We start from the raw sequence: 24,194 nt of genomic DNA on the forward strand, positions 1-24,194 counted from the left end.
CGGAGGACGGAACACCAATTTCCGCTACGCCGATGAGCTGCCCGACTGAATAGAAGACTGGAATGGATGAAACGTGGTAAATTCAGCGATATTCATATATTACCATTTGAACTTAATCTTATAACGGCTTTATCCATATACACTTCATACAGCAGTGTGAGCTTAAATTTAAAGCGGACGACTCTCAAACCTAACTTCAAACGTTTGAAGCTCCGCCGTGTTATACATTGTTCTTTATTGTACGTGTAATCAATATGATGAAGAAGATATGCAGAAATAAATACCCCATTGCGGTATTACCGTAACCACTTACCTAAAGGTCCATGTGGTCCTGAACAATCACGCATGTGCACATTCTTATAGCTCGTATCCCACCAACTGCAACTGCAACGCCTTAGAATTAGTTCACAACCACAAATTCCTGGGGCTTACAATAGATGACCGAATGTCCTGGAGAGTGCACATCAATTCTGTTTGTGAAAGGCTAAAGGCGATACTTCCTAAGTTCACTATAATAAAAAATAAAATACCTAAGAAAACTCTGCTTCTACTGTACAAAGCACTGCCCGAATCCATTATAACATATGGACTTCTAAGCTATGGGAGAACATGCAAAACTTATCTAAATCAAATATTTGCAATACAAATACGTATTTTAAAAACAATTGCTCCTATAAAACTAAAATCACAATATAAAGAGGACTACAGAAAGCTATTTGCATTTTTCAAAATTATACCTATACAAGAGAAGGTGCAGCTAGGATTATTAAAAGAAAACTACTTTACAGAAAATTACCTAAAAACTCACCATCACTATTGAACATGTAGTAATTTAAAAAACTAATTTCTTTTACCTACATATAATAATCTATATGGGAAAAAACATTATTCCAAATTTAATAAACTCACTACCAGCTGCACTTTTTACTAATATTACAAGAGACAATATTAAATTTAAATCAAAAAATTATAACAAACATTATGCTAATCAGACATCATCTTCATTTCATTCTTTTAAAATATGTTCGACGTCCTGGTGGACAGAAAAACTGTGTCCAGTTTGTGTCTCCACCACACCAACTTATTTTCTATTTAAGATCATGTATAATACTCGTATAATAAATAAATATAAAAAACCAATAAAAGAAGTCATACATGTACGTATAAGTATACATGACATACATATACATTTTCATTTAACTTATTAATTAATCGTCAAGTTTCTTGTTCGTTACCTCACTGAAAAACAATGGTGTGTCACAAGCCCAAGTGTCCAATTGAATGTGTCTAAATTAACATAGCGCACTTCTATAAATTTTCTTGTTACATTAAGTTTAAAAACTATTACTATCTGACTCTAATTTGAAAATAACTTTATTCATATAGGAAAACAAGAACATTTATGAACGTTAACAGAAAATATGTTAGATTGATTCTAAATTTACATTTACTATTAGTTCGAAAGTCAAGGGCGTAGAGCGGGCAAGAAGAACTAGCATGAAAGTCTCCTCTTTGAGTCATACAAATTGTTTGAACTGGAGTAAATGAATCCCAAGGATTAGGATCATTTAAATAATCGTCAAATTTTTAAGCTTTATTTATTAATTTCCGTTTACCCAGAGTTTTGAATTTATTCAGTGATAATTCTCTAATTTCGCTAGGGAGTTAGTTGTAAAAACTATTACAATTTCCACATAAGGAGTGGATTATCTTCTGGAGCCTGGTTGGTCGTATATTAGATTAGTTATCTCTCTCTTCGTTTATATTTTTTTCATGATTCAAGAATATATTGACCAGATAGTGATAGTGAGATATATATCATAATAATACATAGACATATAATATTTTCCTTGTACGTCACCCATTAATTTGGCAAATACTCCGCAATTTCCACTACGGCTAAGGCGTGTCAAGATTCAAAATGGCTTTACTTGATACATGACGTATGCTGGTGTTAAATCAGCGTGGCGTTTGTTAATCGGTCCGATCTATTGTGGCGACTTCAATTACAAGCGTCTTACTGCTAAGTTCAGTCTCAGCTCTGTTGTTAACAAATTGTATAGGATCAATCTAGTTCTTGGTTAACTGTTTTTTATTAAAACAGATAAACTGGGGCTTTTTTTATCTTAACGTGTGAGTATCCATGGATAGTGCGTTCGGCCAAATAATAATATACTTACGTTGAGTTTATTACAAATATTAAAACGAAACCAGGAAAGTAATAATATAAAAAAGTGTATTAAAGTTGCGACTCAAGCGAACAAAATAGAAAAGATATAAAAAGACGGATGTCGTTGGCTCTTTGATATGATGCAGGTACTTCAGAATAGTACCCTTTTGAATACAAGTAATAAAGGTCGGCTTTTATTTCAAATATTCACTTTTATTGGATTGATACTATGTTCTTGTAAATTATATGTGTAATATTAATAAACTTGCACATTTTTTGCACATACATCTAACTTAAGTTTAATAGTTGTCTCCGTTGACTGACGTCTCTTTAAAAATAATCAATGTGATCATAATTATGTTTTATATATTTTTCACACTACAATAATATTGAAAAAATGTTATATTAAATATATAGCCTATGTCACTCACTGAAAAAATGACTAAATCGATCCAGTAGTTTTGATTTGTTCGTTACTGCCCGTGGCCCGTACGCGTTCAATTTGGATATTTTGATAAATCTCGTAGGGTTCAGCCTGCGTTTGCAATGTAAGCGAAAAAAAATTAATTACTTACATCACACTAGAATCCTCAAAAATACATATAAACCTTCCTCTTCAATCACTCTATCTATTTAAAAAACGCATCCAAATCCGTTGCGTAGTTTTAAAGATTTAGGCATACATAGGGACAGAGAAAGCGACTTTTTTATACTATGTAGTGATATTCTCTTGTTTCCACTTTAAAAAAAAAATCGATTTATCTACAAATATCTATAAATATCTACACAAGATGTATTTCCTTAATCACGAACTTCACGATAGCTTCGTCAAGTATTCATATACGTCAATACCATATTAGTTTTCGACAGTTCGAATGTGTACTGTAACACGTGTATTCGATGTTCATTCTTCCGTAATTTTCAATATCCTTTGCCTTTTAAATTTTCCATAGAAACGTATTGTATTTTAGTGTGTTTACATCTAATTGATTTCACGGTATTGTTGATACTAATAGCTACAGTGTTCTTGTAAGGGAACGTATAAAAAGGTAAGTTATCTAAGCTACTGAAGAGCAAGTTATCTTGAAGCCAACTAGCGTAGACGAATCACTTCACTTCCTTGAATAATGCATTCTGAATATCGATATACATGTTAATGCAATTCATTGCGTTTCGAAACTGCGCTCTATATATCTAACTTTTTCAAATGATTGAATATTTTATGCTTATGCTTATTACAATTTGAGTTTCTTAGAGTCTGACTCTTTAGCAAGAAGTCTGTTATACTTGTTATAAAAAGAGAAATAATCAAAGAAAGGGATGGACTCCGAGATTGCAAAACTAGATTACAGTCAAACGGACTTAAAACTACTGAAATATTTACTTCATACTACCACATGATCAAGCTACGTAAGAAGTCTTGAACGTAGCATAAAGATTCAAAAACCAAAAGTCGGAGTTGATTTATTTTTCAAATTCGGGCATGTTGGAATATAGCTAGTTAAGTTATACTCTAGAAATTACATATTACACAAAAATACTTTTTAAACAAATACTCCATTATTTCCCAAAAATAATAACTTTGTAGAAGGCTATATAAAAGCTTATCTTACCTGTAATCAATACATAGATATAATAGACGGTTTAAAGTTCAAAGGGAAATTTTCATCAAAATTAAATTTCATTGGAAGTCAAATTGCGTTAAGGAGTAAAAGGTAGCAGATTTCAGGGAAACGCTTTCATATTTTCAAATTTGTCGCATCATATCTTTGTTTTAAAAATATTTTTAATAAATGAAGCAAACAAGTTGGCCGTTGGTAGGAAAATTTTTCATTTGAAAATATTTTACGATTTTATATTATATACCAGAAGATACCTATCTTTCAGTCAGAACCAGCTGCCCGATGTAGATAGAAGAATTTCTTAGGATTTAGACGTGCAAGAACTATCATATGATTAAAGGCTTTCAACGTCCTAGAAATACCCACCGACGGGGGAGAATATCTTTGTCTACTTGTTATGTAATTTATATTCGTTTGAATAAAGTGATAAGATTAATGAAAACAAATAAACTGTTAGAGCTATATAGGTAAAAAAAGCATTTTAATACGACAAAGTATGTTTCATTTATATTAAAATTAAGCGCCATTTACTAACTATAGGCAAAATAATAGTGACAAATTCACTTCTACATAAATCACTATTTATATTACATATATAATAACAGTGATCGTAAGTTTTACCTAAAAAATTACATTTTAAATGTATTTTTTTTTTAAAGACAATTCACACCAATTGACCGAGTCCCATGCTAAGCTGGTGAAGCTTGTGTTATGGGTACTAGGCAACGGATATACATACATATTATAGTATGACAGATAGACATAATATAAATACATATTTAAACACCCAAGACCTAAGCACAACACCAAATGCTCATCACATCGATGTTCGTCTCAGCCGGGGATCGAACCCGGGACCCATGGATTCGCAGTCAGGGGTACTAACCACTAGACCAATGAGTCGTCGTAATTTTTTTAGAACAGTGCTGAACGGGTAGAAGTTTCAGCTAATGTTAAGGAGATAACACAGACACTGCCAGAAAGATCGCAAGTGCATTTCTGACCTATAAAAAAGGGTACGCTCTTGTCTTGAAAGACCCTCACTGAATTGCTTCGGAAATATTTAAATGGGCACCCTGTGCGTGGTAAAATGTGATACGGATGAAATTGCACCCCTTTAGACTCGAAGTCCGATGATTAATAAATATGCGTTAATAGCTCACGTTAAAGCGGTATATAAAGCGTCAGATTTGGTATTCTCTATCACTTTATTAAACTAGTTAGCAGCTTATTCGGTGTAAGGTGTACTAGCTAACACTTGTAAGTCAGGCCTACATGAAAAATCCCAATTTTCTCTTCTTTTAAACAGAGTTTGAGTTACGTATTGATATTTCTGCGAAAAAACAAATGCAATAAAATTCCAAATATACGATCTCGCAATTCAAACTAAAACGTTTTCAAAGCTTCATCACAGTGCTTTTGCTACAAGAGTGCTTAATCAGAAACATACAATAAATATTTAATGTCATAATACATTATGCCAACTTGTAGGGTTTGTTTTATCCTTTGTATTGAATAGAACCGACGACAATACACACAAGACTCTTCACTACATATACACACTAAATCTTCATGTCACTACATTCAAATTCAATAGGGTACGTCAGGTTAGGTATTGTTTGAGCTCAAATAAGGAATTATGAATATATGCAATGGTAATTTACGCGACTTTATCCTTCACCGTACGAGAAAAAATCCTTTGTAAACTTTCTCAGAAGTATATTAATATATAAAGCAAGAAAAGGAGTGTACGAATAATATATGCTTCCTCCATTTGGTTCGACAAAGATTTACTTCGTATTTTTTTACTTTTTTATGAGATAATTCTCTATATCGCTGGAAATATAAATCATCCATCCTGAATTAATATTTATTATAATGAATGAATCCATTCATCCTGAATCTAATAACGCTAAAGCTTATTAAACCGTTGATTTACTTAACATAAGTTATTGAAATGAAATCTATAATACTAATAATAATATCTATCTATAATCATTCCGTAAAACCATTTATATAGGACTAACCCGCTGCAAATCCGAATTATTTGCCATCGGCCTACCGACGGAACATACGCAACCAAAAATAAAAAATACCTGAGAAGTTTTGCATCCTACAAACTCTTATTAATAATTAAATAAATAATAACTTTAAATAATAATTTAAAGTAAATATTCCGCCGGTGTCAGACTAAGGTTTTAAGAAAATATAATTTTCAAAATCTTCAATGATTCAATCCATTAAAGGATCTGGGAAGTTTTGCAACTTCACATACATTTTGAAAGCCAAACAATTTTGTAAAAATCTTTTATTGAGCAATATTTCCATCGGACGAAGACATTTTTCTTCAGAAATTTTCTATGAAAACTCACGAAGTTAACGATGCAACATTACTTGAATGCCCAGGGATTTAGGTGGGTAAATTTGAAAATTCCACCCTGGTATAGTAATAACAATCTATATTACGAAAAATATTCTTTTATATAATGTATTTGTTCAGAATCTGTTTTTGGTTCTTGCTACAATTTTTTAAGCACTCGAGCTAGAAAGTAGCTACACTTGTTGAATAAAATAATTAAATACACAGTGAACAGACCAATAATCAAAAAGATCGACCCAGAAAGCACCCAAGTGTCACTTGCCATATTCCTGGCGTCAATATCGTGAACCGTTAAGTATATTTCGAATCCCTAGATTAATAAGTCTATGGCTAAAGATGCCATGACACGTATGAGCAGTATCTGGAAAAAGAAGGAGAAATCAGAACCAAAATCAGATTGGTACGGGTTCTAGTATTCATTATCTTCCTGTATGGAGTAGAAATGAGAACTATCCTGAGGAAGGCAAAGGATTTATGCCTTTGAGATGGACTGTGATGGACCGTGGACTGCGAAGCGCACCCATACATCGATATTGACCCATCTCCGAGTACGGTCTCGCCTGTCTACCACAAGCCGACTACGAATTACCGCATATTTCAGCCATATAATTTTTTTTATATAGAACGGGGGGCAAACGGTCAGGAGGCTCACCTGCCCTGTGATTCTGTAGCTCACTTCACGAACTCACACAGCGGTTTTCGCATCGGCGGTCGCTCTCAAATCAGTCGTGAAGCAGTCATTTTATGATTTGGCATTCTGATAAACAATAAAGTACAAGCTCCCACCTTTTCAACCGCTGTGTGAGTTCGTGATGTGAGTTACAGAATCGCAGGGCTGATGTTAAGTGATACCGCCGCCCATGGACACTCTCAATGCCAGAGGGCTCGCAAGTGCGTTGCCGGCCTTTTAAGAATTGGTACGCTCTTTTCTTGAAGGACCCTAAGTCGAATTGGTTCGGAAATACTTCAGTGGGCAGCTGGTTCCACATAGTGGTGGTGCGCGGCAAACACTGCCTATATAATGCATGACGATGGGAAATTTGAGAAACTCATCACCCTGAAAAGTATATACCTACTATGAGGTATATAATATATATACTAAGAGAGGCTCTGGACAGATACCGGTGGAAACAGATAGTCCGCTTCAGATGTTTTCTTGCTGACCATACTCAGACATGAGCTACCGCAGAGAGAGAGATGGCAAAACTTATTTTCCTTTGACTACGAACTTGTAGTAATAACTAATTTTACTCAGATTGTACACACTACAAAACTTGCAACTTGCAAGAAACTAAGTCCTGTTTTATACAATTATTGCGGCAATAAAGTCCCGACATGTGATTTTTTTTTAAGTATTACTGATCAGCCTTCTATGCCACTCACCTCGTCGATTTTGGTATTAGACGAGTACAATATCTTACTTTTCTTCAACCAACGAGCATGTGTTAGTTGCGCTTAAAATAAAAATCCATTGGTAACAGGCAACAAACACACGACCTTACGGTATAATCGCACATATAGCAACTAACATACCTCCAGTGTAAATAATAATATAGAGATTGAAAATTAATATGAATAAATATTAACCGTCGTCAAAATATCAAAGAACACGGCACTTCGTTTATTTATAAATATTAATTGCATTTTTAATATCCAATGTATGACAGCATGAGCAACAAAGCTTTCAAAGCTAGATACTATACTCAAAGAAAAACTCAATCTTTAGCCCCATACTAATGATATGCATGAAAAATGCAATTTTAAAGTTTAAAGAGGGATCTAATAACCTCGAGAAAAGCTCTCCCGGTTTTAAAATCACGTTTATTAAAATATACTATGATATTTACGTCATGCTTAAGAGGGTTTTCAAAAAGGCATACTATTTATCCTTAAAAATATTATACAAACACAATCACACATGTATGTCACAAAATTACAAAGTAGCTATATTTTCATGAATATTGTGGCATTTAACAACACTATACAAGTAGTGCTGTTAAAAGTATATTTGTTTCTAGTTAACTAATTATCATTATAATAAGGTTTCATTACAATATTTGTCATGCCCACGAAATATTTAATGTTCTAAGATTACACATATAAGGTACCAATAAACATATCCAGTCTGAGATACTTGTATGTATGAATGAATGTACTTCGACAAAATATTTAGAAAAAAATAGACACTGATCTATTTAAAAAAATACCATAAATATCAGAGGACAGATCAAAGAAAAATATTGGATGAAATACCTGTATTTTGAAAAAGCGCTTGACTTTTTCGTGTGAAAATACTAGCCATGGTACACAGTTGTTGGCATCTCCGACAGCGGTCAACATTTAGTGTAGTTAACAATATGAATACTATTGGAACTCGAAAGTATACCCTACCGCTTTAGTAATAAATACGGCTTGTTGAAGCTTTCCAAGATCGTATTTTTATGATTCCAAAAAAATAATGTCCCATTTCCAATTTCTGTAATATCCTGACACAATGTATTACCTACGTTCCACTTATCGTCGAGATGAAATATTTTTGCCGTATCGATTCACAGGCATGTGTCAATAAATATATCTGACCTCTCGTAAACCTACAACCAATTTATATTTTGATGTGCTTCATAGGAATGGTTGTATGTGCACGTCTTGCACACATTATGTATGGAATGGCATAACCAAAAGATTTCCTACAAAATCGACTTTGTTTAACAGAATATTGATTTAACATCAATCTCAAAACAGCTAGGTAATAAAAGATATAGTTTAATTAATTAATTAAGGGCACGCTCGTATAAAGCCGGTTTTTTGTTCATTTTAGATTAATTAAATTCTTGATATAATGGAAAGAAATTACTCCACAACCAAAGTAGTATACGCCTTGAATTAGTTGGATTATTAGACACGCCGATATATAATTTTTCACTGCCAATTAAAACCAAACAATAATAGTATAATATTTGTTTCGTAACAATTAAATATATTAAGTATTCTAGTGAAATTACCAACCAGGATTTTTAATGTAGCGATGTTTTTCTGGTGCGAGAAATCACAGTTTGCAAATTATTACTGTCCCGAAATTGTTCGTAAAAACACTCACTGAAACGAAATACATTTAAGTATCAACATATAAGTACGGTCTGGTTTAAACTGAATTACCTTTTACTTGAAAATGTATTTATAGAACTCATTGCTAGCCAGTGGACTGTAAAGTAAATTTGTAGGAGAGATGTGTCCGGAGTCTATGTTAAGGTTGATATTGGGACACTAAGCTGGGTTATTAAATTCAACTTTCTACATATCCCTTTAAGTATCCCTATACTAAAGTAACCTAACATAGGTACTGAACAAATAACTATTGGGTCAGTGGTGTGATTATCTTTCCCTTTTAAATAGAGGATATATGTGTGTTTTAATGACACTGATAATTTTTACTGTAACCAGTACAGTTAGTCTAACCCTAGTCAAAGTAATACGGCTCTCTGTCCTTCTTGGAGTTTCTTTGTTCACTTCGCTTTGGCGCTGGTCCAAATATCCTTGTGTTATTTATAATTTAAAACAAAGTTGGTACAGTTTTTCTGTGGAATTTTATCACTAGAGGTCACTATTGCACAACTGTTAAATGCCTTCGAAAAACGTGATAGTTGATTAAATAATACAAAAAAGCAAATATTAGTATATTTGCTTAAGTTATAAATATTATCTTACTAGTGTTAATGTTTGTTTACCATTTGTTTTTATTTAATTGATAAAGGGTTAATGAATCTGCTGTCTTTTGTGGTAACAATATTATATTTAATAATTTTCATTTTCCCTTTTTGATGCGAAAGATACTTTGTCTGGTCTTATACATAATTATTTGGTTTAACAAATTCCTATATATATAACATATATAAGCTTATTTTCTTTATTTATTACTTGGATGTTTCTTATGAATAAATATATTAGAATGTAGTTATTAGTCAAATGTTTATGTGTATCGTGTTTTGGTGGTGATTTCAATCTTTTTTTTAAATCTATTATCACTGGAAAGGCGGGCATTTGCAGTACCGCGAATTCGAGATTGGAGTGTGATCTATGACCTGACAGCTAACATTAAGCCATTAGCATTAAATTTTAACAAATGCATGGGAAATCCTTAACGGTAAACTTTAAGAAAGATTTGTTACAGATGATACCTAAAACTCCCAGAGGTAAGGACTACGCTTTGAGCCTTCGCCCCGACTTCCATCGTGCTGTTTTCGACACCATCGTTTTCTACGGCTGGACTGACGTTATCTATATCTACGATTCTCATGATGGTAAGTTTTTTCAAAGTCCTATAATTGTAGTTGTAGGTTAATTACGAGGTCATCAAAATAATTTTTCACAAAATCTGTGTGACTTCACTTCATATAAAATTACTAGCTGACCCGGCAAACGCCATGCCATGTATATCATTTCTAGCAAACATTTATTTAATTGAATAAAAATAACAATCTACTATAATAAAAATAGGGGTTAATCGTAGAGCGGTGACAATTAAAGGTAGATTTGTATTTGGTGCTGTTTAATTAAAAATAAAAACAAAAAATGTTGTCTAAAAAATAAAAAAAATTACATTTAGGGAGTGAACAATTGATATTGTCTGATTAGCAGACCTAACCGATATGCACACAAAATTTTACGAAAATCGGTCGAACCATTTCGGATGAGTTTAATTACAAAAACCGTGTCACGATAATTTTATATATTAGATAAAACGTAAATATGTATATGTATGTCCTTCATCCCACCATTTTACAAGCCATAATCATGAAAATATTCACAATGAAATGTGTGAAAGACAAACAATGGTTATCTAAATAGCAATTAGATATTTTTTAATTACAGGGTGAATGTGATATTATAGTGAATTGCATTAAGAAAGTTTGGCCCTATCCCTTAAATTGTCACTAAATTATGAAGATTATATAGGATTCCCTTAGGAGAACAAACCCTAAGACCATATGGTCCACGAGAATGACCGTAAAATTCAAGTGTTTTATGATAATGACATATTTTTTGAAAACATAATTTTTTACGATATAGTCATAATAGCGTAAAAATTATAGTAACTAACGCAGCTAGTTATTTAATATATATTAGGTAGGTCAGTGACTAATCTAATACAACCTTACACGTTGCTTAGGTACGTACCAAAAAGACTCGCATGTTAAAGTGTTATAGACAACTTTTGTTGCTGTATTTATAACATTCCGTATACATTATACTTTAATTATCCAAACATGCTTTCAACATAAACGATGCACAATAGGAATTCGTGTTGTTCAATGGTATCGAAATCATTATGTTGCTTATTGACCAGAAAATTTATCATTTAGCATTCCCAATGGATATGCATTCAGAATAACGAATAAATAATATTACTAGAAATTTAATTATAAATTAAACATCATTGCAGCATAATAAAGTTCAGTTTTAATCGTCATATGATTTTAAAATAATGTGGTACCGCGAGGCATACATATTTCCTGGGCAGTGCTTGCAGCAAAGGCACATTTGGTCTGATACTTCAAAATAGGGTGATAGTTCAATCATCAGCTCATATTGACGGGCGCTATGTCAGAGGTTATAAGTCACTGACCTGTTACAGTAACCCTACCCTGTGTATTACTCGTACATATTATAAAATAGAGTCTGGCTAATGAAAGAAGATAATTGAATTATTTGAAAACTTTCGGATGGCAACACAGAATGTCATTGAATTTCTTAGACTAGTATAATTTATTGTCTTGATACTTCATGCAATTACTCATTTTTATTTCTATTATATATTTTTTCCGAATAGTTAACAGGTATAATAGCCTAAACTTTGTTTTATTTGATAGAATATTTCGTTTCTTTCGCAGGATTTAATTATTCCAAATAAAGTTGTGTTTTATAATAAATATAGTTTTAGTTTTCCATGCAATGCTAGTCATTTTAAGTATCAATAGTATAAGACTAAATTCGTAAAGTATTTAATTTCATAGAAATACAGTAACTATCAATGTAAGAAATAATAAAATAAAAGTAAGTATGTCAAACTATATTAACCTTTTAGGGATACCATACAATTTTTTTTTATTTGCGCTTTTTCGTTATCTTCTTTCATTAGCCAGACTCTACGTGTCGTGGAGTTTGAAGACTTCAAATTATAGGCTGGTCAATTCAGAAAACTTATACAGTTATAAACTAAACTACCCTTCACGATGAACTTATCCTTTTCTGGACTAATATTTGTTCTATACATATACAGGTCTTTACTCTCATACTTTTTTATAAACTATTTACTGGCTTGAGTAATGTGATCATTACGTTGGCTTGCATTTAATGTAAAGAGTTGTTTTTCGTGCATTTTTTTTTAACAATATTTCAACTTTGTAACACCAATTTAATCGCCTTAAAATTATTAAGCATTCGCCTTAAGATTATGCGCTCGTTGTCTGTTACATTTTTTTTTTTTCAAAAAGAATTACAATATCCAGGTGAAGTCTGATCCACGGGTTTCGATATTATCCTTCACTGTACGACCATATTAATCGGGCATAGAAAGAAACAACTATTTCTGGATAGTGGAGATACGAACACAGGGCCTTAAAGTATAAAATCGCAAACGTAGCTTATAAATTTTCTCTTTTTAATGAAGTACAATATAAGCCTTTATTTATTTAAAAGCTTTTTTAATCACGAGCGGAGCACAATTAAGAGATTGATTTGATCTAACCAATGGTCCTTTAATGACCTAACCATTTCCGATATAATAGATAGAAATTAATAAAAAATAATTATCATCTTAATACTGTGCAGAAAAACGCTTTTAGTTGCTTGTTCTAAAATAGGCTTAAAACGCTCTGATGTCGTATTAAATGAAAGTAAATGACTCGCAAAGGTTATTCAAGGTCAAATTAGAATCCAAACTAAAATTGCCGACATCCGCGATGACATCAAAGAAATTTGCTTTTTACAATTATTGGTTAGTAGAGTTTCTGTGTACAGTAGATATAAATTGTAGAAGAGCTTTTGTTCAAGAAATTCGGTATTTTCAGTAGGCCAAAAGTTTTTATTTTATAATCGTTTACTGTTATACTGTTTTGGCATCTTTGATAGCACTTAATATGTAATACATTTAGTTCACTTACTGGCAATCGACATACATATGTGCACTCAATGCCAGAGTTTCGAGAGCTCATTTTTAGCAGAATTGATAATCAATTCTTATTGATCGGTCCCGTGCCATTCCAGTCGAAAAATGTTTCAATTCGTTAGATACAGGAGGCTGAGGATAATTTTTAAATTATACTTAAGTTAATTTTTTATTAGTATTAAAATGTTATAAAGTTTTTATTTATACAGATTTTATAAATGAAATCGCGACTTCATTAACAAAGCCTAAAAAACATAAAATGGCAGTATTTTAAAACGGCCTGTTGGAAATCGTTATTGAAGTGACAAATAAATTGTTTTCAACGTTTAAAGAAAATAGAATTTTCTTTCGAACTGTGAATAATTAGCAATTGAGCAAATTGAAAAATTCTAATCGATGATTACAAACGCTTGAGTCTTTGTTTCGGGCGTAATACGAATGAAAGAATCAAGTCGAAGTAGTGAATAAAATTGCTCTTTGCCCTTATTATTCGCATGTATAAATCAAACGTTATAAAACATTATTGAACTAATTGACGTCTTAAACATTTGTGCATAATATCGATATCGAAATATGTTTTTACTGTGTTTATATCTATATATATAAAAATGAAACCCGTTTTCCGTTGTCACGACATAACATGAAAACGGCTTGACCGATTAGTCTGATTTTTTTTTATAATATACCTTGAAGTACGAGGAGAAAAATTTAAAAAAATTTAGTGAAACAGTCTAAAAACAACACTTTTCTATATTCCCATACAAAATATTCGTAATAATACTTAAAAGTCAATTTGAACTTTAATACCATCGCATAAAGTTCAAGTATTAGTGGAGGGGTTCCGGGAAGGTAAATTTTTATTTTTTGACATAATGTATTTGTTGTCTTATCAATTTTCTTTTTTTTATAGACCGGTGTCCCGAATAGCAGAATAGGTATTTTAAACAAATAAAGAATCGACTGTTAGGCGGTACGATGTTCGCCAGGCCAGCTAGTAATAAATAATAACTAATGAGAATATCAATTTTGATATGTCCAGGTGCGGCGTTCCTACGCGCGAATGTGATGAGACCGATTCGGTTATAAACATGGTTGTTTCAAGATAACAGCGTATCAATTATTTATAAATCCGGCAATGCACTTGCGAGCCTTCTGGTGAGTTGCTGGCCAGACGTTTGTTCCGTTTGTAAAAATATGGTGCAGAAAAACGTTTTTAGCGCTTGCAATAGGTTTTAGGTTTAGCAACGGGTGTTTGGTTAGGTTTTATTAAATGCTTACAGAGAGTCACTGACCTGATAACATTAAAGGGAACTACGTTCGAAGACTAGGACTTTTAATTAAAAGAGCATAAATTTACATTTTTTATTTATCTCATCAAGTCAAACGGACAAAAATGGACGCAGCATTATCTATAAAAAGTTTATTTTTGTTAAGAAAATTATCTGAAGTCGGAGGTCCAACGGAATTCCTGTCGCTCCCGGACGTGATTCCAAAGGCATGATTACTCCACATTGTGCCTTCAATAGAGCTACAGAAGTCTTGAAGCAAATCGGCGAATTCGAGATAATTCTGCCGTTTGCAGCGCTCATACGCGACTGCGGTACATTAGTAGCAAGACGTGTACTGAAAAGTATTTTTTGAACGCCCAACTTCGCTGAGAGGCGTAGAAATTAATTCCCGGACCGTACAAAAATTTACTGTAATTTTTGCCATTATTGTTGTAATTACAAAAATAAAAAACATCGACTCGGCTTCATAGGACAAGTTCTTTGCAGAGAGCTTTTGTATTTATTGTAATTCTTGTTAAAATTGTTGTAATTCGAAAATCAAGCTTTTTTTAATACTCTAAATCGTTCAAAAAAAAAACTTTGAATTGCTCTGTCTGCAAACTATTTTTACAAAGCATACAATATAATGATAATAAAAATAATGTAAATCATTTATTAGTTAGTTCGGTAAATTTAACAGATTACATAATCTTTACTTGACTTATATATAACTAACCGTTTACCCGCGTTAATTGGGTCTTATATTCGATAAAGGGACTACCACAAATTACGTTTCAATTCCTGAGATTACCGCGTACAAACAAACTCTTTAGCTTTGCACAATTAGTACAGTCACAATTATTATTATGTAAAAAATAAATCCGTGGCGCTACAACCTCTTTAGGTCTTGGCCTCAGATTTCTGAATCTGTTTCATGATCATTTTTAAATCTAATAGACAAGTAGGTGATCAGCCGCCAGTGTCTGACACACACCGTCGACTTTTGGGTCTAAGTCATGTCGGTTTCCTCAAGATGTTTTCCTTCGCCGTTCGAGCTAATGTAAAATCCGCACATAGAAAGAAAGCCCATTGGTGCACAGCCGGGGATCGAACCTACGACCTCAGGTATGAGAGTCGCATGCTGAAGGCAACACTGCTCTATTATTATTATATATAATTGTATTTAAGTAACTTTAGCTTGTCTCATTACATAATACGCAGCCGATATACTTTTATTGGACAATGCAATCGAAACCATCTGGTTTTCGCATCGACAAAATTTTCATAAACGACAATTTCGGTTTTCAAATTTAATTAAAAACTATAGACGGGATAAAACGGGCGGCTTATAGCACTATTTCACACTTATTCAATTTGAGCAGTGAAATAGCTGAATGTTAATAGGCTAAACGATTTCATCAGCTAAAAAACTAAATGTATGAATTGTTAGCGTAGTGGTTAAGGTCACTTAGATACATTTAGGAAAATATAGTAAGGAAATGTTTTACACCCAAATTTCGGTGTCAGGCACAGCTGCTTACTTATTATTACAATAACAACTTACTTGCCTAAACTTACGTTGGTTATACATCACTTATAACAGATGTTGAAATGTGACAAAAAGTTTGTAGTATAATATAAGTGTATATTATCGAACAGCATTATTACGATTATCAAGACTGGCCGGGTTTCAATGATGATATGGGTTTACATTATGATTTGCCTAGAAGTTGAACCCAAAATCTCAACGGAATGAAATAGTATGGCTATGAAAATAAATTTCACGATTAGACACATTAAATTTAAAACTCACCATTATTCAATAGAGAATACCGTAAAATTGAATTTGGGGAATTAAATCGCTTTGAAAACATATCAACCGCGACTTAGTTATTAATTAGACAATTCCTATTGAAGTTAAGGGGATTTAAAATGTTAGCTTTAAAAGGTCTATTGACAAATTAAATGGTAGTTTATAATAAAAAGACATGACAAATATACACAGGGGAGTTTAGGGCGAATGAATGCGATGACTCGCAAAATAAAAATCTACCAAGAAGTCTTTTGTTTTCTTAGATTATTTATTTTTACTTATTTTCGGGCGTAGGTTAAGAGTACCAGTTATGAGGAGGAAGCTGACTCTAAAGGTCTTATTTAAAATAATTAAAATCACAAGAAAGATAGTCGGGGAAAAATAGTTTAGAATAGGGAGTGAATAAGGCGGCGTTGATTGAAAGCAAGTTTAGTTACATAAATAATAGTCATTAAATTCGAAATGGCCCTAAACTAATAAGTAAAAATTTTAATTACTACAATCATATAGTCTAGAATACACCCTGTACTTTTGAAACTAACAAATAAATATATTTAGCGTATTACCGGATTACTTTGAAAGAAAGAAATGTCATATTAAGAACTGCCACAGAAACAATTTTTTTTTCATGTTTAAAAAATAATTTTTAATATTTTGATATGCATTTTACGTGCCCCTTATATTTTATCACAAAAGCTACGTGTCACACAATTGTCTTAATTGCTTACAATCGACTGCATGTATAATACAATGTTAACATCGCAATGAACTCTAAAAATGGGCGGCAGCTTCAGGAGTAAATAAAATAAAGTCTAAATAGCAATAACGATTTCAATATTAAGTTTTGTTACTCACGATAACAAGTTTGCGACATCCATTTCAAAATTGCATACAAAAGCTTCGGGTCGGTATTGATTATTGGGAGTTACAGAGTACCAGCGCTGGGGCTCTCTAACCCTGACAACAATAGATGTTTATACGTCTGCATACCATATCTCAAATAAGTAAATATTGTATGTAAATAAAGTAGTGTTATGAACAATAGTTAATTACATACGGTACCCTAAAGAAGATCGCTGACATCGCGGCACGTGTATGGTCAACGTGCCGGCTTCAAGGAATTACTCTGCTGACACAGTGTTTACCGCGATTTAACATTTTAATTAAATAAAATATGTTTGCCACTCCGATTATATCTAGCATCGATAACGGATGTAATTTTGTAATTTAATTATAAGTTTAAATATAATAAATACCTAGCTAACTATTGGTTTTTTTTGGGAGTCCGGGCTGACGAAATCGTAATTGGCGCAGTCGGTAGGATACTTTCGGGGCTACTACGATCGTTATAAAGAAGATTTCCGGGGTCTAGATTCGACACCGCGCGCGGTCGTTCTAGCTGTCGCTCTTAAGCGTTCACCGAAATATCAAAGAACATTTGGAAGCAGCCGGGGCGTACTCAAACTTCAGTACAACGCAAAAAAAACCAGGGAAGTCGACGAGTTATGTGAGTACATTGAATTATTTTTCCATCAGTGTTGCTTTCTCCTCGTCACAATTTTCCGTCCTATGAAAAATAGTCCTGTGTCCTCCAGGCATAAAATTCGTAGGGATAGCTTAGTAGACTTGAATCGTCAACTAGGTATAGACTCGAATCGTCAATTAAGTGAAGGCTCGAATTGCCCTTCAGTAGATTTAAATAATTTTCCTGAGAGCTCGAATTGCCCTCAAAGTTTAGACAGTAGGTTGAATTTAAGTTTTAGTAATTTAAAATATAAAATGGATCCTGATACCGTATATAAGGCTCTCCGCCCAGTTCCTGAATTTGACGGTAACCCACATATTCTCCCTAGATTTATTAGAATATGTGATCAGATCGTAATTCAATGCGTGAAGGACGAGTTAGGATATGAATTATCGAATTTATGTGTTATAAATGGCATTTTAAATAAAATTACTGGTTCCGCAGCTCGTACAATAAATTCAAATGGTATTCCTGAAAATTGGATAGGAATTAGGAATACTTTAATTAATAATTTTTCTGACCAAAGGGACGAGACCGCACTATACAATGACTTAGCATTAGCGACACAGTGTAATGAGACTCCACATGAATTTTATGACAAATGCCAAAACCTTTTTAGCACTATAATGTCTTATGTATCGTTGCACGAGACTTTAGAGACAACTATAGAAGCTAAGAGAATTTTATATCGAAAATTAACTTTACAAGCGTTTGTAAGAGGTTTAAAAGATCCTCTCGGGTCCCGAATAAGGTGTATGAGACCTGAAACTATTGAGAAGGCTTTGGAATTTGTCCAGGATGAACTTAATGTTATGTACTTGCAGCAGCGAAATAATTTAGCAACAGATCTGAAGAAACCATTATTACCATTAACACCACACAACTCACACCAACAATTTACACAGCCTAAATTTCCTCCTATGAACAATAACTTTAATCCTCCTAAATTTTTACCCGGACCTAGTTGGCATAAACCTAATTTTAATCCCCAATTTAATAGTCATCAGCGCATGCCTATGCAACCAACGCGTACTCAGCAAATGTTCCGAGCACCATTGCCTAATAATAACAGTGGTTTTAGAATACCTAACAGGAACCCTCCACAGAATAATTCTGGCCCTAAGCCTATGAGTGGAGTGAGTCATTTTGTGACAAAACCTTTACCACCTAGAATTCCCGGTCATGATTGGCAAAAATTCGGCAATCCTCCTCCATCTAATTACTTTAAGTTTAGAGAAGTTAATTTTAATGAATTTAATGATTATAATGATTATGAATACGACAATGATTATGTTGACTATAATTATTGTAATACTGACTATGACTATAATGACTATTATGGACAATACTCTTATTGTGACTCAGATAATTATCAGTACTATGAACAACAAGATTTACCACCAATAGAGGATACTCGCTATAGTAATAACATGCCTAGTACTAGTAAAGACATTGAACCAAGACATTCCTAAGGTAGGAAAAGTCAGGATTTTCAACAGAGCCATCGAAATTCCCCACCAGAATAGAATTAAATATACAATCAAAAAAAGAATTACCTTATATCAAAATTAACAATCCACCTTTAAAACTTCTTATTGATACCGGAGCAAACCAATCATTCATAAGCCCTGAAGCAGTAGATAAATATTTCAGTAATATTCCGAAAATGTACGATCCTTTTGAAGTTACTAATTCTAGATTAACAAGCGTTCATGAACACTCGATATCAATTCCTAGTTTTCCTGAATTTAATGATACTAAAAATATAAAATTATTTATCTATAAATTTCATAATTATTTTGATGGTTTGATAGGATTAGATTTATTAGAAAACTGTAGAATTGATTTTAAATACGATATACTAATCACTGATACTGCAAAAATCCCTCTATTGCGTTATAAATGTAAAAAATTCACAGAACAAATAATACCAGCGAAATCATCTCGTTTAGTTGGTATACCGATACATCATGACGATGGTGACGTGTTTATACCAGAACAAATAATAAGTAATTGCATTATTCACGAATGCATTACTAATGTGACTGATTGGACTGGTATAGTAGAAGTTGAGAATATGACAGACGAAGACATTGTATTTCCAATAGACAGACCTTTACAACTTGACTTATTTAACTTTGAAAGTTCTTATACTGAACTAGACTCAGACAGGGTAAACCAAGTTTTAGATAGACTTAGAACTGACCATTTAAATAGTGAGGAACGAGTTAATTTAGAAACCCTATGTAAGCGCTACGCTGACATATTTTACATTGAAGGTGAACCATTAACCTTCACTAATAAAATCAAACACAGTATTAGAACTCATGATGAAAACCCAGTCTATACTAAAAGTTACCGATATCCTTTTGTACATCGTCAGGAAGTTAGGGAACAGATAAGTAAAATGCTCGAACAAGGTATAATACGACCTTCTGACTCTGCTTGGAGCTCACCCATTTGGGTAGTCCCAAAGAAAGCTGATGCATCTGGTAGACAAAAATGGCGACTTGTAGTGGAAGGAAGTTAAATGACAAGACTATTGACGATAAATACCCTATTCCAAACATCACTGACGTTTTAGACAAATTAGGTAGGTGTCAGTATTTTACGACTCTTGACCTTGCATCTGGTTTTTACCAAGTCGAGATGAATCCTGAAGACATACCGAAGACAGCATTTAACGTAGAACACGGTCATTTTGAATTTCTACGCATGCCAATGGGACTCAAAAATTCACCTTCGACATTTCAGCGTGTAATGGATAACATCCTTAAGGGTTTACAAAATGAGATATGTTTAGTGTACCTTGATGACATCATAGTTTTTAGCACATCTTTGCAGGAGCATATAATTAATTTAGAAAAAGTATTTAACAGACTGAGAGAGTCCAATTTTAAGATCCAGATGGACAAATCTGAATTTTTAAAACTTGAAACTGCTTACCTTGGTCATATAATTAGTAATGAAGGTATTAAACCGAACCCCGATAAAATTAGAGCCATAGAAAATTATCCTTTACCTAAAACAACAAAGGAAATTAAACAATTTTTAGGATTATTAGGTTATTATAGGAAGTTCATACCTGACTTTGCACGACTAACGAAACCGATGACTAAATGTCTTAAAAAGACTAACAAAATAACTTTAGACTCTGACTATATCAAATGTTTTGAGAAATGCAAAACCTTACTTACTAACGATCCTATTTTACAATATCCCGACTTTAACAAAGAGTTCATTCTGACAACGGACGCCTCCAACGTAGCTTTAGGGGCAGTACTTTCGCAAGGCACAGTAGGCTCTGACAAACCGATCTGTTATGCTTCTAGAACATTGAGTGACAGTGAATTGAATTACAGTACTATCGAAAAAGAACTTTTGGCAATAGTTTGGGCAACTAAGTATTTTAGACCCTATTTGTTTGGTAGGAAATTCAAAATTATTACAGACCATAAACCACTCCAGTGGATTATGAATTTGAAGGAACCGAACTCGAGACTGACGCGATGGCGACTTAAATTGAGTGAGTTTGACTATACAGTGATTTACAAAAAAGGAAAATATAATACCAACGCTGACGCTTTATCCCGTGTACAAATTAATAACGAGGAAATAAAGTCACTTCTTAAAGAATGTGGTATAGATGTGTCAGTAAGACCTGAACCACCAGGATCTACCACTGTAACAGCACACACATCCGCTGAAAATCCTATCCTCGAAATACCCATCACGGATGAACCACTTAACAAATTCCATAGACAGGTTTGTTTGACTATAGTAGGTGACATTAAAAGAAGACCGAATGTTACTAAACCTTTTGATACCCATACGCGTACGCATATACAAGTCTCAGAGTCTTCATTAGAACAAGACGTCATAAATGCAATAAAAGAATTTGTCAATCCTAAAATAAAGACCGCTATTAAAATAACTCCACCATTAGGTATGTATTCGATAATCCCAATCTTACAAAATAACTTTAAATGTAACTCTATGCATCTGGTTTTAGTAAAAACCGAGTTAGAAGATGTTAAGGAGTATTTACGGCAGCAAGAAATAATTAAACACTATCATGAAGGTAAAACTAACCATAGAGGTATCAATGAATGTTATTTAGCCTTATCACGTCGTTATTACTGGCCTAAAATGAGGGAAGAAATTACTAAATACATAAATGAATGTACAATTTGCGGACAAACTAAATATGATAGAAATCCAATTAGACCACAGTTTAACATAGTACCACCTGCAACAAAGCCTTTTGAGATAGTTCATATGGACCTATTCACAGCGCAAGCTGAAAAATATCTTACCTTTGTAGATTCTTTTTCAAAATACGGCCAAGCATATCACTTACGAGATGGTACAGCTATAAGTATCATTCAAGGTCTATTACATTTCAGTACTCATCATGGACTACCTTTGACTATTGTGACAGATAACGGGACTGAGTTCACTAATCAACTTTTCGCAGAATTTGTTAGACTTCATAAAATTAATCATCATAGAACACTAGCTCATTCGCCTAATGACAACGGAATTATTGAAAGATTCCATTCCTCCTTACTAGAACACCTTCGTATCCTTTGCCTGAAAAAAAAAGATGAACCCACGATAAATCAAATACCTTATGCAATCCTAGCTTATAACAGTTCAGTACATAGTTTCACCAAATGTAGACCACACGATATCATTAGAGGTCATTTTGATCCTAGAGACCCTTTAGATCTTAATTTAGCTGAACACCTTATGCAACAATATATTATAACTCATAGAGACCAAATGAAGACAGTATATGAAATGATTAGCGAAGCTACAAATATTGACCGTACGAATTTAATGACTAATAGAAATAAAAATCGTGAGCCAGAAACTGAATATGTACCCGATCAGCAGGTTTTTATTAAGAACCCCTTAGCAAGTAGACAAAAGTTAGCACCACGATACACTCACGACACAGTTCTTGCAGATCTACCCATACACATTTACACTTCAAAGAAAAAGGGACCTGTTGCTAAATGTCGCTTGAAACGAGTACCAAAGTCATCAAAATTGTTACAGGTACCGACTAATACTGATAATGACAATGACGAAGGCAGCAGAGATAAAACTTGAGACTCTTGACAATGGACCTGGACTTTTACCCTTTAAACTTGGTCAAGCTAAGCTAATATCTCATTATCATACCTTTATACAATATTTAGAACTTTCAGAACTAGAAAATCGTATAAATTCTATAAATGAACAGTTAGACTATTTTAAAATTCAACTAGATAATACTACTTTGCCTATATATGAAATTCAGATTGATTATCTTTATACTAAATTGTCAAAAATAGATTCGCAATTAAAAACCTTGGAACCTTCTAAAGTAAAAAGGGGACTTATTAATGGATTAGGATCATTAATTAAAGGTCTTACAGGTAATTTGGATCATGAAGATGCTGAAAGATTTAATAAAGCTATAGAGTTATTAGAAGCAAATGAAAATAAATTAGTTTCTGAGTTAAATGATCATATAAGTATTAATAAAAATTGGACGAGCCAATATTCGCAACTTATTAGTAATTTAGCGGAAAATCAAATTAAAATCAATGAAACACTAAAATTAGTTATGGATAAGCATTATCTTTTTGAAGTTAAGTTTGCTAAATTCGCTCAATTATTAGCTATTATTACTGAAAATACAGATGATTTATATTTAGAGCTAATTAGAATAGAGAATATTTTAGGATTTATACGTGCAGCGAGCACGCATCATAGTATGATAAGCATAGATAACTTAGAATACATGATAGGTAGATTAAGAGAAATATATAGTAATAATGAAATCTTAGATATTGATTTGAGAGAATATTATAATCTTATAAAACCAGGTAGTTATTTCATAGGTAAGAGAATTGTTATAATTTTTAAAATTCCTATAATATCTAAAGATAGTTACGACCTATTTAGGCTTGCCATTGTTCCTAATAAATTCCAACAGACCTTTATTCCTATACATCCTTTCATAGCAACCAATGGGAAATATTTCATGTATTTGCAAACCGAATGCCCGAAAGTCGGCGAATACCTTCTCTGTGAGAAAAGCACAAATTATTACCAGCCACAAGAACACGCAGATTGTATCCAGAGTATCATCATTCATCAATCTTTAGATAAATCATGTAGCCCCACTGAAGTCTCCATTACAAGACAAGCTATGGAACAACTGGATGATCGACACTATACTATTGTCTTCCCAAAGC

At 32.9% G+C, this 24,194-nt stretch overlaps 1 protein-coding gene across 1 annotated transcript in view; it reads left to right on the forward strand.

The window, feature by feature from the left end:
• Window positions 1–24,194, forward strand: part of LOC125062581 (glutamate receptor 1-like) — a 98,555-nt gene that overhangs the window by 40,937 nt on the left and 33,424 nt on the right. Inside the window, exon 4 of the mRNA XM_047668590.1 lies at window positions 10,341–10,470. Coding sequence (XP_047524546.1) covers window positions 10,341–10,470 — 130 coding nt within the window. The remainder of the gene's footprint in view (window positions 1–10,340; window positions 10,471–24,194) is intronic.

This window comes from Pieris napi, chromosome Z (assembly GCF_905475465.1).
Source record: "Pieris napi chromosome Z, ilPieNapi1.2, whole genome shotgun sequence".
Classification (NCBI taxonomy): Eukaryota; Metazoa; Arthropoda; class Insecta; order Lepidoptera; family Pieridae; genus Pieris; species Pieris napi.